Raw genomic sequence first — 17,681 nt, 5'->3', positions numbered from 1 at the left:
TATCTTTTTAATGTGTTTCAATTGACCTTGAAAGATGTATAAAATGTTTAACCGCAGTCTGTTTGGATCAGGGGTGTCAAACTCAGTTCCTGGAGGGCCGCTGTCCTGCATGTTTTCCAAATCTCCCTGTTGCAACACGCCTGATTCAAATGATCGGATCATCAGCAAGCTCTGCGGAAGCCTGACATTGAACCTGTCCATTTGAATCAGGTGTGTTGCAACAGGGAGACTTGGAAAACATGCAGGACGGCGGCCCTCCAGGACCGCAGTTTAACACCCCTGGTTTAGATACATGCGAAGTAAAGTTGTGAAAGTGCGATACATTATAAATCGAGATCCATTGTATAAGTACAGGTAGTGCCAAAATGGTTGCATGGACAGAGTTTGGGTATTGCGCATGCGCGCATACGATCTTCCAGTCCCGTAGGTGGCGCTGCTGCCTTTTAGGCCTCTTCCTCACGCGGCTTGACATTGAGAAGAAGGTAAGACTCACGTAAACCTATTCGATTCGTTTTATTCACTTCCATAATGTTATTTGATGTCAATGTTAAGCCCGTGCGAATGTGCAAGGTTACGGTGCAACGGCTGACGACGCTTGATTCACAATTTATCGACGCGCTCACGTTAGCGTAGCCGCAGCGTCTCCTTGGAGCTTCTCGGCTAACCGCTCATAGCTACCATCCATGCCACAGTTCCTCCGGATAGCGGCCGTTTGGCATCATGAGGCTGACGGCGGTGCTGTCCATGGCCGCTCGGGTGGTGGTGCCCAAGGACTACCGCTACGGCACCAACAGGCCGTGGACCGCGGCTGCCAAGCGTCTTAATCCGCCAGGCAAGAGGCGGAACAAGGTGTTCGTGGAGCCCATCGCCAACGAGGACTGGTCTGTTTTCCGAGGGGACACGGTGAGCCCACAAGTGGTTTTAATCACAGTCGGAAGAGTACTGTTGCGGGTCAATAATATGACTTTAAAAAAGGTGTCTTCCAAATATTTGTTATCAATAAAATGGATATTGTCCAACGAAAATATGGAACTTCAATTTGTTTTTAATTTCTCCATTAAAAAAAAAAAGAGGAAGGCCATATACTATATGAGGTACAATAATAATGTTATCAAAGTATAATAGTGTTGTAGCTGCTGCTATTGTCCAAAGAATGCTTGTGTTGTTGCTTTAAAAAAAATCATTGTAGTATTAAAATTGGCAGCAAATCTAATTATCGTAATGCTTTTTGAGGGGTAAGAATACATATATACTGTGCGTGCATTCATAATTTCACAAACGGTAGTGTTTTGTCGTGAGTTTCATTTATTCTGTGAATGGGAATGCAGTTAATCCATCCGTTTGTCGTGAAATTCAGTATTTCACCCGTTTGTGTCCTTCAGGTGGAAATTCTGTCCGGGAAGGACAAAGGCAAGCAGGGGAAAGTCACCCAGGTCTTCAGACGCAGAAACTGGGTCATACTGGAGGGTCTGAACACAGTAAGCCTGCATCTCATCTCAATCTTTAGGGCTGCAACTAATGATCATTATAGTGGTTGATTAATCTGTCGATCATGTTGTCGATTCATTGATGAAAAACAGTCTGCTTTCGTGGAGTACGTGACAAATTGGATATTTTTTACTGTTGAGAAGCTGAAATTCCCAGCATTAAAAAAAATTAAGAATAATAATGGAACCGATGAATCGACTCGTCCAAAATAATTGTCAATTCATTTGATACGCCACGAGTTGTTCATGAATCACTGCACCTCCAGCGATCATTCATTCGCATTTTGAATGAAGCGTCACTTTCCATGGAAGCATTACAGGTACATCGGGAAAAGCGGCGATTACCGCGGCACCTACATCGCCAGCGAGGCTCCCCTCCTGCTGCGGGACATCCGCCTCGTCGACCCCGCCGACAGGTCACGCCGCGTGCTGACAGCGCTGGAGCAGTCGCCACAGAGCCATTCGGGAGTGGCCTTTGTCTCTATGCTCTCCCTTCGCTCTTCCAGAAAGCCCACCGAGGTGGAGTGGAGGTTCACCGAGGAGGGCGAGCGGGTTCGAGTGTCGCTTCGGACCGGTCGCATCATCCCCAAGCCGGTGGTGGAGCGGCCGGACGGCATTGTGCCCCAGCAGTGGAAAGGTGAGGAAACCGGCGGAGGGGGATACTCTTTGGATTGCCACTCGCTCAAAAGCGGTCTTTGTTTTAGACGGTCCCAAAGACACCGGTCCAGAGGACACGCTGGAGAAGACCTACGCGCCCTCCCTGAAGACTCTTGAGGAGGAAGTCGTGGAGAAGATGGGCATCCGGGAGGACAGGAGGCACCGGCGCTCCTACTGGTACTGAGCGTTTCTCCGGTACACGCCGCAGGATGATTTGTTTCAAATGGACCGGATGTTGCGATATCATGAAGAAATGATGCAATTCATGCGCCATGCATTTTTCTGTCCAAGTCGAGCAGTCTGACTTGAATGTTCACGTGTATTTGACAAAAACAAATAGAATGAATCCTTTGTGGCTGCTCTCATTTATTTCTGGTCTATTTCCTTTTCTTGTTGACTGCGCGGTAAAACTTAAGGCCGCTTTTAAAAACCAAAGGCAGCCATATCATTTTGAAAAGTAACGAGTCAGGAATTCTCACCGTGAGACGAAGTGACAGGAGGGATTGGACTTGACGTTTCTCACATGGCTACAAGTCTGAATTCCTGCAGCGAACGCTGCACTTTATTGGTTTATTATGTACGGGGGGGGGGGGGGCCGGGGAGGGAGGTAAAGCAACGCTGCGTTGGCCTTGTAAATGATTATGCTGCTTTTTAAAGCAGCTTGCTGGCCTTCAAGTGGCAATTACTGCACCGTTCTTATGCTAATTATTTCATCAAAGACCCACTTTCAATAAAACTTTTTTTTACAGCACATACCCCCTCCAGCATCCCCAACAATTTTCTGCAGTGACTGATGCTCAGCCTTATTAACATCAGGACTCGTTCGTAGAGATTTTTGAAGGCTTTTGAATTGCTGTTCTCTGTCGTGACTGATGAGAAAGAAAGAAAAAAGAAAAGCTTTCCCCGACTGAATTTTGTGTTTGACTTTCTTACTTTTATCATGCAGCGATGAACTTATGTTCCAGGACTTTTACTGTCCTGGCTTCATAAATACCTTGCGAATAATGTCCCTTTTTTTTAACTGCACGACTGTCAAAAGGGTGAGTAATTTGACTTTATTTTTGTTTTATGATCCAGCACTTGTTTTATTTTTCAAAAACTTTATTTACTCATATGAGGTTTAATGTTGAAATGCCGACTTCAAATAGTTCATGAGTGACGTCGGAGTGGTCAGTAGTTTGCAATACCGTATTCAACTCCTTCCACTTGTATAACAGCCTCAATTAAAATATTGACTTACAGTGCATACCGATTTCCCTACGCAGACGATTTGAGGCCGGAACGGTTCCTTCACTTTCCGTGAATTCCGAAGAAATATAAGGCCTTTTGGGGGACTGCGAAGTTATTTTTGGACTCTGCGTCCAGCTGCCAAAGCCGTTGAGTGCGTCGCAGTCTGGATTCGTCGCCATTGCCCATCGATGCAGTAACGCGGCGATGAGGGCGGCGCTTTCTATCCCACCCATCCGTTCCGTCTCGTTCCCATCCAAGAGGGAATAAAACTGTCCAGTCAGCGGAAAGTAGCTTTTGAGGGTTTTTACCTCTTGCTGAAGGGAAAATGACTCCAAAGGCTCGGTGTCGGTCTGGGAATAGCACAAAGGTGCGTGGGCATGCAAAAGGCACATGCATTTGCAGCAGCTTGCGTTTAAAATGTCCAACCCGGCATGTTTGTGTGTTAAAACAACTTTGAGAGAACCAAATTGCTGCGTTGGAGTCGCGTCGCTGACCTAACGATCTAAAGCGGGCAGCGTTTTAATCACAGAGTTGTTTTGAAGGCTGCGCTGGAAAATGTCACGCTAGCCCGAATGCCACTCGGAGAGCTCACTTGCGTTTGTTCTCATTTGGTTGGATTCCTGCGGGCGCGTGACCTCGGCGTGGTGTCGAGATGATAAAACCAAGCCGGGCGGTATGTTCTCGCGCTGCCTGTTTTGGTGATTGATGGGCCGACGATGAGGTGAAGGCGTCGTGGTTTGCTTCGTAAGATACGCTGTTCCTCCTGTCAAGTCAATTGACTGAAATGCCCCCGCAAGTAGGAAACTTGCACTTTTCAGACATTTTTTTTTTTTCTTGAATGAATGTGTGATGGGTGACTTTGTCGTAGGAAGGATCGGTGGTCGATGAACGGCTGATATTTGGAAAGATGGAGGACGGACGGATGAAATTGTAACGGTATCGTGGAGAGATGGTCACCGGTCTTAGCCTTTAGTACCAAACGTATCTTGCCCAGTGAGCGGAGTGTTGCCTCCATTTAGCAAGCAGCACAAATCACTTTGACCGGCGGCAAAACGAGCTCACGCACACGGCCGCTCTTCTTCTTTTCCGCCAGGTCGGCCTTGGCGTTGGCCTCTCAGACCGCGGTGTGCTGGTGTGCGGGTGTGAGATTCCTCAGGTGCACACCACAAAGCGCCATTCAGTACACCGCGGGGAGGCTGCCAAAGAGACAAAACGAGCTCTGTCGCTAACCAAAACGGCAGGTCCCTCAGACAGGCCCGAGATGTGCTTTAAATGTGTAAGCTAGCACGCTCCTGTAGGGCGCGCGTTTCCCAGCGAGCGCTTTAAACACCCACACTTTTGCCAGTGACTCACGTCATCGCTCGGCAGACTTTTTTTTCACCAAAGTGCCCTCTACTGGACATGTTGAGTTACGGCAAACAAATAGAGTTGCAAAAATTGTGATTGTGCACAAACTTTTTAATATTTTGGGATTATTTTTACCCCCCCCAAAAAAAAGAAAACAATAAGGGCTCCCAAAAACTCCGAAGTGCGCACTTTGGTGCATGTCTGTGTTCGTGTATGTCCTCCCTTCGAGGTGAAAACCTAAAAAAAAAAGGCCACTCGAATGATGCCCCCCCCCACCACCCTCTCCTCCTTGACAAGCATGCGCAAGAAGAAGTGGGCAGATTGTTGACTTTCAACTGCGTCTCTCTCTTTCTCTCCCGGGGCGCGTCGAGTGGGTCGCAGCTCCCTTTTCAGGACCTGCAGCACGGTGCAACCAAATCCCCCCCACCGCCCCCAACCCCTCTACACGCACTTTTTTTTTCTTCCATTCTTCAAAGCGCACTGCAGCAAAGAGACGCGGGGACCTCACACCGGTGACGCGATGCAGCTTCAACCCCTCCGGTAGGCTCTTCTGGTTGTTGTTGATGATGCAAGCTTTGAAAGATCGAGTGGGCAAAATGTCCTTTGCACATCATTTTTTGCTCGCTCGTGGTTCTATTTTTAAATATCTTCAGGCAGCTCTTTACTTTTCATTGTGTTCCAAATGTTAGGGGAAGTTTCCCCCCCCCCCCCCTCTCCCTCCTGTCCCTGACTGTGGTTTGTAGTGCATCACTTTCCATTCATTTGGATGGAGGGAGAAAAAAAAAGTAGATCTTTCCAAAGTGTGGCTTGGGTGACAAAATGCGCCACCGGTGATAGCTTCAAATTCATTTAGCCCATCCAAGTCAAATTGTTTCAAAATTTCAAATTCAAACTGGGGGGGGGGGGGGTGATTACTACACTGGTGAACAACGCATTTTAATCAAAGACGGCGTTGTGTCCGTAAATGTATTTGTGACGAAACCTGACGCGCTATGGGAAACCCGAGGATCGGAATCGGCACCCCAAAAAGAATCATCCAATAAAGTTCACTTGCATCTGAAAAAGGAAGACGGAGAAAGTTTCAATGCCAGTGTTTGTCTCGAGGCCAAATGTGGAGAGCCTTGCTTTCTTCTGTCCTTCCTTCCTTCATTCTTTCATACGTCTTTGTCACATCCTTCCTTCCTTCCTCTATACATCCTTGTTTCCTTGCTTCCTTCATTCCTTCCTCTTTCTTTCCTTTGTTCTATTCCACCTTCTCTCCTCCTTTCATTCATTCAGTCTTCCGTCCTTGGTTCTGAACTTCTTTCCTTCCTACTTCTCTTCCTCCCTCCCTTCCTCCCCCCCCCTTTTTTCCCTCAGATGTGGTCGGTCGTAAAGGTAGAAAAGAAACAAACAGGAGAATTTGTTCATTTGGGGGGGGGGGGGGGGGGGGGTTGTCATTGTTTGTGTTTGAACTGAAAAAATTTGGGTGAGCCCGTTTTGAAAGCGTGTCCTGGACCCGAGTGCAATGTTGCCCTGCGGGACGGCAAGAAATGACGCAAGCTTCCCTTTTTTTAGTCTTGAGTGCACCTCTCATGATTTACAGGGCCCTTCTCCCCCCCCCCCCCTTCTAGGCAGCCTAATGCGCAGGTAGCAAGGTAGCGAAAAGGGAGGACAGTTGATGGTCCGCCGGCCTGCGGTCAAGCGAAAGTGAACGCGGCACCGTTCACGCTTGTCTCAATTGACTTCAACATGACGGCATCAAGTCGAAACTGAAAAGAACTCAACTAGAGATGGATGGATGTGTGTGTATGCGCTATTGCCGTTTCTTATCAGCCTTTTTCTCGCAAAGTTGCCCCTCCCCCTTTAGAACTAGCGCCTTGTGCAAAAATGCCTCCATGTTTCATCATCGTGATTGGTTTATTCATCATGTGGCTTTGAAAAAGGGCCTCCGTGGTGCACCGTTTGGATTTGGCGACAGGCTGCGTGGGCCCCGAAGTGAAAGTGATGCAAAGAAGGCACCGCAATCTGATCCCGTAAGCAATGGAAGTTACTGTCTGTAATTTTAAAAGAAGAAAAAGAGTGGAGGAGGGGAGGGGAGGGGTGGGGGGGGGGGCAAGCAAGTGTGCCAGTGACCGTCCTTTCATTTCCACCCGGAGGCGTTTTCAGCTTTGGCTTTTTTTTTTTTGTACAGCACAGTGGTATGCAGCTGCCGTCGCTTTCATTCTCCCCTTTTCTTGCAGAGCATACTAATAGTGAAGGGCGCTCGCGGCCCACCCAGCTGGCCGGGGAACGCACACTAGAACAACTATTTGGCCCTCAATGAGCGCCTTTGAGGGCCAAAGCAACTTCATCGCCGCTTGTTGTCCGCTCATCCGATCGGGACGTCGCTCGCATCTCTTGACGACTGTTACCACCGAGCAATGGTCGCTTTCGCCACTGTTTTTCCGACGGTTCGATCAACCAAACGCCGAATTGATCGAGCTACGTTTTCTAAACGAGGCATTCGAACGGGGGCGCGTCGACTTTATATCGACCGTAAAGACGAAATTCGCATGTATTGTGATGCGATGCGATGCGATTTGAGTCATTGGCAGGATTCCTGCAAAAGGCCGGCGCTGTTCTCGACGACACGCGGTACATAACGGTGCGTGGAAGATGGCCGTCTATTATTGCAACAGAGAACAGACCCGGGATCGGCAAGTGTCATTAGTCGGGTGTGCACGTGTGTGTGAGCAGCTCTTCTTCCGTGATAAATGAACAGAGGGCACCGCAAGCGCACGGCACCCCCCCCCCCCCGCCCCCCAGCTGCCGGGAGGGTTAATAACAGGGCCAGACTGGTGACAGAGTTGTGGCCGGGGACGCTGCGCGGCTTGTGGTCAGGAGGAGCCTGCGCTTGGAAACCAAACTTTTTTTTTTTTCTTTCCTGACGCCGCAGTCCCAAGCTGGCCAAGACACGTTTTGAATACGCAGGCCTTTTGGGCCGCAATGCATTTTATTTTTTTTTGTCCCTCAAATAGCGGTCGCCAAACAAAAAGCGGCACCTTCCGAAGGCACCTAAGAAGTCTCTCCTTTTAGATTTGCCGGGCACGCTTTCTACCGGGCAGAATTCAGCCGCGTGCCGCGGCCGTGCACTAAATCGTCACTTTAGCAGTTTTCTTGATGCGCAACTTCCAAGCATAATGTTTATTTCAGTCTTTGGTTTTCCGCGATGGTCCAATTTCCAATGGCCAATCCAGTCATTTCCCAGGGAAGGATGTTCTCAGCTAGCCATCGTTCTCAGTTCCCAGAGGAGAAATTGGCTGGAAGCTTTTTCTCCTCTTGCCCTTGTGCGCTTGATCTTTTGCGACTGACCCGTGGGCCAAATTTGGTTGTCAGAATGCAAAACGAGCACCCGTTTGTCCAAAAGAGCCTTTGGGTGCGTCCTCAAGGGTCTAAAGTAAACCTTGATCTTTTTTGGTATACTTTCTGTGATTGTAAACCTGCAGAGCGTGAACATGGTTGACAAGACCCCCCCCCCCCCCCCCCGCCCGCCCCCAAATTTCAGACTTGTTCTTAACAGTCCAAAAAGTTGAACCCTCGATGGCGCTGCCCCAGCGACAAGCCGTTCGAATCTCATGGAGGTCGATCTTTTCAGCGTGACACATCGGTCAAATTTAATCGGAAGCCCTCAAATTTGGAATCGGGGTTTCCAGATCCAAGAACCTTCAGCTTTGTTCTCCACGATCCAAACATTTCGGGTGACTGCGTTGATCTTTTTGGTTGGAGGTGACAAGGTCGCTTGATTTGGGTGTTTTTGTCTGGATGTATATCAGCGTTGCTTGTGGTTTGAGGTTGAGCTTAGTCGCGGATATTAAGGGCCTCCGTGTTGAGGTCGCCGCGGGCTACCCCGAGCGACGGCTCTTGAAGTTTACACTTGTGTGAAATTGGAAAGTTGAAACCGCTGAGGAGAAATAATGCGTCTTTATTACCCCGTCGCACTCTTCCTGCCCTGAGTGATGGTTGTCGTTGTCTCGGCAGAATCGTGGCACTCCTCGGCGTACTTTGTCGTTTCTCTCTGGCCTTTCCTACTCGGTTCCCGTTTGCCCAAGGTGAGTAATTCTTGACCATTAGCATCAATATTCATTTTTTTTTTTTTAATGACTCCTGACATTCCCCGTTGGCTTTCCAGGCGATGGCCAGACGCCTCTCCGGGTGAACGTTTCCCACTCGGGTGTCCTTTACGCCCCGCTGGGCCAAGCCGTCGTCATCCCCTGCTCGGCGTCCTCGTCGCCTCTCATGCCGCCGCGGGTCAAGTGGACGCTGATGTCCGGCGGGACCGAGACGCAAATCTTGGTGGCGCGGGGCGGCAGGGTGAAAGTCAACGAGGCATACAGAGGCCGCGCCGATTTGCTCAACTACCGCTCCTCGCCCGAAGATTTGTCACTCTGGCTGTTGGAAACGCGCTCCAGTGACTCGGGGCACTATCGCTGCGAGGTGCAGCGAGGCCTGGAGGACACCGGCGACGTCGTCCAACTCAAGGTCAAAGGTAATGAAAAAAAACTGCGGTTGGAAATGACTTGGTACTTTGAAACCCCTATTTTTGAAATTCTCGATTGTACTCCTTACTTTTTAAAATAGGCTCGTTCAACATAAGGCAGGAAAAAAAAAACGGGGACCGAATCGGCATAGAAGAAGATAAACAACAACAGATTGGGCGACGCAAGAAATTCCCGTCCGTGGCCTTCAAAAATGCTCTGTCTGACCTGGGGGGGAAAAAAAAGCAGTGGTGTGCTTTACCAGAGTCTTTTCGACACACCGAGTACTTTTGGCAACTTGTTGAACGTCACTGGTTGACATTGCACGCTTTTGTGTCTAGGTGTGGTATTTCACTATCGGGATGCCATGGGTCGATACGCGCTGAACTTCCATCGGGCCAGGAGGGCTTGCGAGACCGTCGGGGCCCAAATGGCGACTCTTGGCCAGCTTCGGGCGGCTTACTTTGACGGCTACGAGCAGTGCGACGCGGGCTGGCTACAAGACCAGACTGTCAGGTACGTTCGGCCGCTCATTCGCCCGTCCCTTTTCTTTTGCGCTTGTCCTCGTTCGGGTTGCGCGTAAGAGGTGGAGCCTATCCCAACCGACTGACCGGGTGAGAGGCCGGTGTGGCGTCGCGCACACCGTTGGCGTTTACAACGGTAGACTATTTGCATGTTTTGGGGATGTGGGAGAAAGCTGAAGTAGCCGGACCCTCACGAGCGCGGGGAGGACATGTCGACTCCAGGAAGGCCGAAGCCCATATTCGAACGCTCGTTTCGGAAAGAGCGAGCCAGAATTACTCGGGTGATGGTTTCCTCCTCTGCACCGCTTTCCTAGGTACCCAATCCAAACGCCCCGCGAACCTTGCTACGGAGACATGGATGGAGAACCGGGAGTGAGAAACTACGGGACGATGAATCCACAGGATCGGTTTGACGTCTATTGCTACGTGGAAGAAATGCGCGGTACGACCCGCAGCCCCTATTCCTTCGCGGGATCCCATTTTTGATCCTTTCTAACATTCCCTTTATAGGGGAGGTGTTCCACGAGCCCGTCCCACAGCGGTTGTCCTTCCGAGGGGCCCGCTCACACTGCAGGGCTGCGGGAGCTCGGCTGGCCTCGGCGGCGCAACTTTACCTGGCCTGGAGCCAAGGTCTGGACAACTGCAGCCCCGGCTGGCTTTCTGACGGCAGCGTGCGCTACCCCATCCGGACCCCCAGAGAGCGCTGCGGAGGCCCCCGGGCCGGTGTCAAGACCGTGTATCGCTTCGTCAACCAAACGGTCTTCCCGGAGCCGTCCGGCTTGTACGACGTTTATTGTTTCCGAGGTGCGTGCGGACCAAAAGACGGGACCAAGACCCGCATCGGGGCAACTATTTCCAAACCCAAAACCTCTGATTTTACAAAAACTGACATTTGAGTGTCTGATGAAAACAGACGTGTATGCGTTGATTCCCATTTTTTTTTCCCTTCGTCCGTCACATCTGCAGGCAGCGGAACAACACCGACGGACTCCGCCATGGACATCGCAAGCACTCCCGAGCCGAGCGCCTTTGAACAAGAAGTTGTCATCTTCATGGACGAAGACAAAGAATTTCCACTCGGGCAAAGTTCGGAACAAATTGAGCGGGAGGTTCAGAGTTTTCTGGAAAGCATCCCCCTTTTCTCGGGCCCTCCCACGGATGGAAGCGCGCTTGAAGAGCAGCCGGGGTTTCCGTCCAATACACCGGAGCCTCCTTTGACCACAGCGGACGCTTCGGAGAAGCTGAGACCTTTTGACGGAACGTCCTCTTCCCCAGAAGAAAACGAGGACTCTGGACATACGACGGCACGAGATAACACGATTCAAAGCACCCAAACGTACTATTCTCCTCAAAACGTTTCATTCCAGTCCACATTTGACAACAGCCAAGATCCACATCAGAACTTTACTGAGCAGCTATCCGAATTAGAAAGCGCAACGAGTCTCCACGATGATAACGCCACCCAGACCCAGAACTTGACGGACAAGGTCCCCGAGGAGAGCACGCGGTCATTTGGGAAAGTGAAATTGCTGCAGGATTTGGATTTGAACAGTATGCGCACCGAGAGTTACGAACATGAGGCTAAAGAGGAGATTCTAGAACCTCCTCCCGTAACTCTGGAGCCCAAGGACAAAGAAGAGCCCGCGACAACAACCGAAACCCCTGCGGATCTCTCCTCATTGTTGATCCCCGTGAGCGGGTCAGGCGATACTTCTCAAGGTAAGAATTCAATAGCGTCAGGGTATAGCAATGCGTTAACTTGAGCGTCTCTTTTTCCAGAAAGTCGGCAGGAAGTCGCCGTTTTCAAGTCAGGGTCCGGCGGCCACCGGACACCTTCTGCCTCAGCCAGCCACGCTCCTCCAGAGTCTTTGCCAACCACCCAAGATCCGAGCACCCCGCCCGCATCCAAGCACTCTCCCGGTCTGGGCTCCGAATATCTCTCGACGCCATCGCACTTGAAGGAGTCTGTTTCCACGCAGGAGGGAAGCACCAGTTTGGAAATTGGCGACGGCATGGAAAGTGATGAAAAACAGCGGCTTCCAACAACGTCTGCCCGTTTCAGCGTCAGCTCGCCCACCGCCGAAGCTCCCGAGATGTCCTCCGAGGTGCCTCCAGACTCGACGACGGCACTGCATCGACCATCAGGGAACGCAGGACTCTTTGACAGCGCCACCGTGAGCTACGAGGAGGCAAGTGGACTCGAACCCGGCGTCCTTCCTGAATTGACTAAAGGGCGCGTCGCTTTTAACCCAACTACCGGACCGAAGACTGATGAAGATAGCACTGAAGATCAAGTCGTTGTTTCCAAAGCACGGAATTTTTCACCCAGCGGCAATGTTGGCGGGGAAACACATGAAGTTACAATTCTCGAAGAAACGGTTCAAGTTACCCCAAATCCCAAAGACGGAGCCCGAGTCACAACAACAACAACAACATCTGAGCAGGAGGCGCTAGCAAAGCTTAATCCGATAGCGCCACCTCGCATCCCATTCGCGATCGAGGAAGAGATTAAAGCTACGCTCAAACCGGGCATAGCCATATTTGAAGAGGGGGCTACGGCATCTGTACCACCGCAGGAAACTAAAGTTACGACGACACTCCAAGAGGTTACTCAAAAAGGATTATCTACACTTACGATGTTATTTGAAGCTGAAGCGACGCTAACCCCAAAATATGAAAATAAAGAGAGACCAGTATTTAAAGAAGACTCCGAAGCGATTGTAATCCCAAAAGAAGGCTCCAGCGTAACACAGATGTTCGAAGAGGAGAAAGCGCCACAAAACTCCGAAGGATCTGCGCTAATGCCAATATTAGAAGAGCCTCAAGTCACGCTAAGCCCAAAAGACGAAAGGGAAGCTCTACCGGTCTTTAAAGACGATGCCAAAGGTGCGGTAACCCAAAAAGAAGGACCAACATTAATGCAGACGTTTGAATTTGAGCCTACGCTCAACCCCGAAGGATCAACTACTGTTACGCCAATATTTGAAGAAGAGGCCGAAGCTATGACAAACCTTGATAAGGGACGTCAAACATTGAACAAAGACGCCACGCCAACCCCAAAAGAAGGACCTAGAGTCACACAGATGTTAGAAATGGACACGAAAGCTATATTCAACCCTGAGGAATCAACTGCTCTCACTCCAATATTTGAAGAAGAGGCCAAATCGATGCCAAACGTCGAACAAGTAGGCCAAAGATTTGACCAGACTTCTACCAGCGCCCAAAGCTTTGACAGAGACACGACAACACCGGCCGAGCACGAACAGGCGGCGGGAATATTCAGCTCGATCTTTGCAGAAAATGTTACTCTATCCTTTCAAGAGAAAGTGAACCCAATCGTTGAGGCGGAAGCTCAAGAAACGACGACAGCGCTTGACGGCAGCACTTCCACCGGCCCGGCATTTGATGAGGAGATCACCGTATTACCGTACGATTCCGAGGCATCCCGCTGGGCTGTGCTGACGACCACCACCGGACCTCAAGAGTCTCTGAAGGATTTGGAGATCAGCGCCAAATCCTCGTCCGTCTTTTCCACGGTTCGGGCGACCACGCGGCGGTCAGAGCGCACCCGGAGTCCGCCGACCGCTGCCTCTCCCGACGTCTTCCGAGGGACATCTGAGACCTGGGCGTCCACCACCCTTGAACCGGACGACAACCCCACCCAGGTTCCCACCGACCACGTTTTGCCTAACGAGAAGGCGGCGACGGCGGCGACGGCGGCCGGTAAAGTCGCAGGTAACACTAACGTCACTTTCCTCGGCCTAACCGTCCTCATCTTCCTGACAACGCACTAAAACCTCCAAGCCTGCCTCCGACCTGCCTTGTCCTTCTTTGTCTTTGTTGCATTATTGCCCCCCCCCCCTCCAAAAGAAAAAAACGCCCCCCCCCCCCCTTTTCCACTCAACTGGGAAACACCTCCATGTGACGCTTGGCTAACTGTCCGGTCTTGTTCCATGTGATGTTTTCTTCCCTGCTCTTTTGACTTCTGTGAAGTATGGTCATATAATACCGTGATTATGTCTGTCAGCTCATGTTTAAATGTCTGGTCACAGTCTGCAAGTAGCTCAACAGGGGATCCTGGACAATATGTTAAATGTGACATCTGTTTTGTCATTCTTTTTGATTGTTAACTCACTTTCTAACGTAGACATACCATTTTTTCTTCACAATTTGAAAACGGTTCTCTGGTACCACGGTGGCTCGTGATTAGCTTGTCTGCTTAACAGTTCTGAGGTTCCGCTTTCGAGTCTGAGTTTGTATTTTCTCCCTGTGCTTGTGTGGGCTTTCTCCCATTTTCCCAAAAGATGCCTTTCACGTTTACCGCATACTCTAAATTGCGCATAGGTTGGAATGTGAACAGTCCAGAGTGTAACCCCCCCCCCCATCCCCTCTCTGTTAAATGTTATCTGGAGACTCGAAATTGTGGCGAATGCGATTGACCTCGTCTCTCTCACCAGCATGGGCAGAGAAACCCAGCGTGAGGGCATAATGAGGTCAATTGGTCGAATTGCCATCATAATCTGGCAAAATCCAGAACCCCGCGTCCACACACGGGTTTTCAGAAACACGCAATTCACCAAAGACGTATTTGGTTGTTGAATTTCATACTGGCTGAGCCGGCACTCTACTTTGACATAAAATGTCCTCTTGAATTAGCTCTCTTTTACCATGTTTAGAAGAACAATGTTGTTGTAAATGTGGTGGTTCATGCACATAAAGCAATATTCTGATTGTATAGGAAATGAAAGAGGGAATGATTTCGGAATAGACTTTCTTGTCTGATGATATTTCGATGTTGGACTTTATTGGTGTGCGCACAAACCAAATGAATGTGTTTTTTTTGGGGGGGTTTTTTGCCAAGCAGCGACATGATTTTGTGTCCTTCTTTGGTTACGAGTCAACAATAAAAAAAAAGAAAAAAAACCCACATTATATTCATATCTGTTTGGTAAAACATGGCAAGATCAATGTGTCTAAGTGGAGATCTCTGGAGTTTTTCCAAAATGGCAAGTAAAGCGTATTCTAATGCAGTTTGATGTGAATGGACGCTCTGTGTTCCAGATGTTTGCTTTAAAGAACCGTGCCTCAATGGTGGCACTTGCACGGAGCGAGAGGGCCAGATTCAGTGTCTTTGCTTACCCACCTACGGGGGAGATCTGTGTGAGCAGGGTGAGCTCATTGAACTTTGGCTTACTTGATCAGGCATTTCTCCGTCGATGCCCCCTCCACACTTTTGCCTTTTGTTTTTCCCCCCCCCCAGACCTGGAGAGCTGCGAACCAGGATGGAACAAGTTCCATGGCTTCTGCTACCGACACTTCAGCCAGCGTCTGAGCTGGGAGGTGGCCGAGCAGCACTGCCGCGTGCAAGGTGCCCATCTGGCCTCCATCATGACCCCCGAGGAGCAGGCCTACATCAACAGTATGACCACCGCCCATTTGTCCATGTATTGTATTTACACTTGCACTTACACTCTTAAGAGGTGATTATGCTTCTCGTCTTGTTTTGTCATCACCAGGCAACTACAAAGAGTATCAGTGGACGGGCTTGAACGATAAGACCGTTGAGATGGATTTTAGGTGGTCTGATGGCAATCCGTTGGTGAGTCGTTGCCGTTCCTGTTTTCATCCAATGTTCACCGTTGAATTTGTACTTCTTTAACACTAAGACAGCTGGGATAGGTTTCAAGACTCTCATATCTATCATGCTGCAGAAAAATGAGAGATGGAGACTCAACGATCTACCACCTCAATGTAAATCGAATGTTTAAACGTATTTTCTGCTGTGTCCGGACAGTTGTACGAGAACTGGTACGGAGGGCAGCCTGACAGCTACTTCCTGTCCGGCGAGGACTGCGTGGTGATGGTGTGGCACGACGACGGCCGCTGGAGCGACGTGCCCTGCAACTACCACCTGGCCTACACCTGCAAGAAAGGCACATGTGCGTATTTCGCACACTCAAGTCAACACCATTCACACGTAAGGCGCCTCGGTTTCGATTTTTACCACTTTCCAACAGCGTCGTGCGGCCCACCGCCTAAGGTCCGCGACGCCTCCATCTTCGGGAAGCCTCGGCGACGCTACGAGACAGACGGCGTGGTGCGTTACCACTGCTCTCAGGGGTTCCGGCAGAGGCTCAATCCGCTGATCCGCTGTCGGTCTGGGGGCAGCTGGGAGAGGCCTCAAATTCAGTGCATCCCAGGTGAGCCCAAAGAGAAACGTTAGATGGCTGTTGCTGAGACAATGAAAGAAAATGTAACCTAACATCTCCTTTCAGAGCATGGAGGTCTAAACCCCGACGCTGAAATTATGTCATCGACGGACGGCAACTTGGCCGCCTTTCACGACGGTTTTGAAACCACCACGGAGACGCCACTTTACTGGGACATCAAGTTTTAAAAGCACCACTCCCCTTACCATACAAGCCACATTCTGCTGTCCTCCCTTGACAAGGTGAAAAATGTGCTTTTACCGATTAATGTTACTCACGTGTCAAACTGTTTGATTCCTTTTGTTATACACATTGCAGAATGGTGCTAATACATCAGTATTGCATACCCAACGTGCTCATGTGTTCTGTCTGTCCGTATCAAAAGTGTAAAGTAACATACCCGCTTTTTCAGAACAATCCTGCGCACGTGTTTTGGAGACACAGTTTTGTTCGTCAGCTTTATGTTGTAATAAAGTTTTGTAGAACAGAGCAAAGAATAAATGGTTCTCTTCTTCCAATGCGGTCCATGGTAGTCTGTGTGTCTTGGGCAACAATGGATATAACCAAAGGGACGCATTGTTTTGTTTTTTTTGCATTTGTACGTAATTCAGTTACTAATATTGACTGTCATTAACAAAAAGAGAGATTAAACTTTGTATTTTAGAAGACCCTGAAAGTTTCTGAAAGGAAGAAAAAACAAAATTATTAAACATGTAAGAGGACAATATGGCCTCATTAATGACGTAATACTTTCATATATTCATTCATTTTCCGATCCACTTTATCCTCAGAAGGGTCGCGGGGGGGTGGGGGGGTGCTGGAGCCTATCCCAGCTGTCTTCGGGCAGCAGGCAGGGCACACCCTGAACCGGTTGCCAATGCCAATCAATCGCAGGGCACACAGAGACGAACAACCATCTGCGCACCTAGGGACAATTTGGAGTGCTCAATAAGCCCGCCATGCGTGTTTTTGGAATGTGGGAGGAAACCGGAGTACCCGGAGAAAACCCACGCAGGCCCGCACAGGGAGGCCGGAGCTGGGATTGAACCCAGTATCTCTGCACTGTGAGGTCGACGCGCTAACCGCTGGGGCGCCGGGCCGCCTACTTTCGTACAGCAACACGAAAACGCTCAACCAATGAAAACGCTGCGTCCCCGCCTTGGCCACACACCAGGAAGTCTTGTTAATTATGAAAATGAATGCGCCATAAGTGGCCAGAACATACAAGTGTTGTTGGAGAAGGTAATAGTTTGATGTTACGGTTTCTTTTTTCAAATGTGTTTATTGATAAAGTAATTATCTTCATACCTGAGTTTTTCACGTGAACGTGTGTTCGTATTCAAGCCGGTGTCCACTTTAGGAGATTGTTTTTGTACGTTTGTCGTTTCGGACGTCGTTTTAATTTTAGGAAGGCGCCGTTTTAATTTCAGTCAAATATAAATCAATTCACTTCCAATGAGATACAGTACACGTTTAGACGTGTGTGTGTGTGTGAGTGTGTTACTGTAAGATATTGTTTTGACGGGAGATTCGCCGTCTTGCCTTTTCAACACAAGATGGCGGCATTGCTTCAAGTTCTGAGCGTAACTAAAATGGTCGTCGATATACGTCACGAGCTCCTCGTTCGTGATCGACATAAAGACTAAAGTCACGGTACATGATCACATGATTTAAACATTCAGCTTTTACATTTGAGTATTATTATCATGAAATTGCTGCAGGAAACCCTTT

General features: G+C 49.5%; 2 protein-coding genes across 4 annotated transcripts; both read left to right on the top strand.

The window, feature by feature from the left end:
* Nucleotides 1-411: 411 nt before the first annotated feature.
* mrpl24 (mitochondrial ribosomal protein L24) lies at nucleotides 412-2,513 on the top strand. 3 transcript variants are annotated; one of them, XM_086137005.1, is made up of 5 exons: nucleotides 412-482; nucleotides 693-903; nucleotides 1,383-1,478; nucleotides 1,800-2,124; nucleotides 2,192-2,513. In XM_086137005.1, exons 2-5 carry the CDS (start codon nucleotides 721-723, stop codon nucleotides 2,326-2,328), a joined length of 741 nt encoding a protein of 246 aa, XP_085993131.1. In that variant the 5' UTR covers nucleotides 412-482; nucleotides 693-720; the 3' UTR covers nucleotides 2,329-2,513. The 3 variants fall into 3 exon arrangements, with proteins under 3 accessions (XP_085993131.1, XP_085993130.1, XP_085993132.1); XM_086137006.1 differs by lacking the exon at nucleotides 412-482 and having other exon boundaries at nucleotides 493-903; nucleotides 1,800-1,903; nucleotides 1,994-2,124; XM_086137004.1 differs by lacking the exon at nucleotides 412-482 and having other exon boundaries at nucleotides 490-903.
* A 2,601-nt stretch (nucleotides 2,514-5,114) lies between these two features.
* On the top strand, nucleotides 5,115-16,475 carry LOC147190450 (brevican core protein-like). The gene is made up of 14 exons (XM_086136995.1): nucleotides 5,115-5,261; nucleotides 8,721-8,791; nucleotides 8,872-9,228; nucleotides 9,559-9,733; nucleotides 10,056-10,183; nucleotides 10,252-10,545; nucleotides 10,708-11,460; nucleotides 11,521-13,476; nucleotides 14,803-14,910; nucleotides 15,002-15,160; nucleotides 15,258-15,340; nucleotides 15,536-15,680; nucleotides 15,759-15,941; nucleotides 16,017-16,475. The coding sequence occupies exons 1-14, from the start codon at nucleotides 5,242-5,244 to the stop codon at nucleotides 16,136-16,138; spliced, it is 4,554 nt and encodes a 1,517-aa protein (XP_085993121.1). The 5' UTR covers nucleotides 5,115-5,241; the 3' UTR covers nucleotides 16,139-16,475.
* The last annotated feature ends 1,206 nt before the right edge of the window (nucleotides 16,476-17,681 follow it).

The sequence above is a fragment of the Hippocampus guttulatus genome, chromosome 18 (assembly GCF_054856545.1).
Source record: "Hippocampus guttulatus isolate MCC_2025c chromosome 18, RoL_Hgut_1.0, whole genome shotgun sequence".
NCBI classification, from domain to species: domain Eukaryota; kingdom Metazoa; phylum Chordata; class Actinopteri; order Syngnathiformes; family Syngnathidae; genus Hippocampus; species Hippocampus guttulatus.
This window is presented reverse-complemented; position numbering and strand designations above follow the sequence as displayed.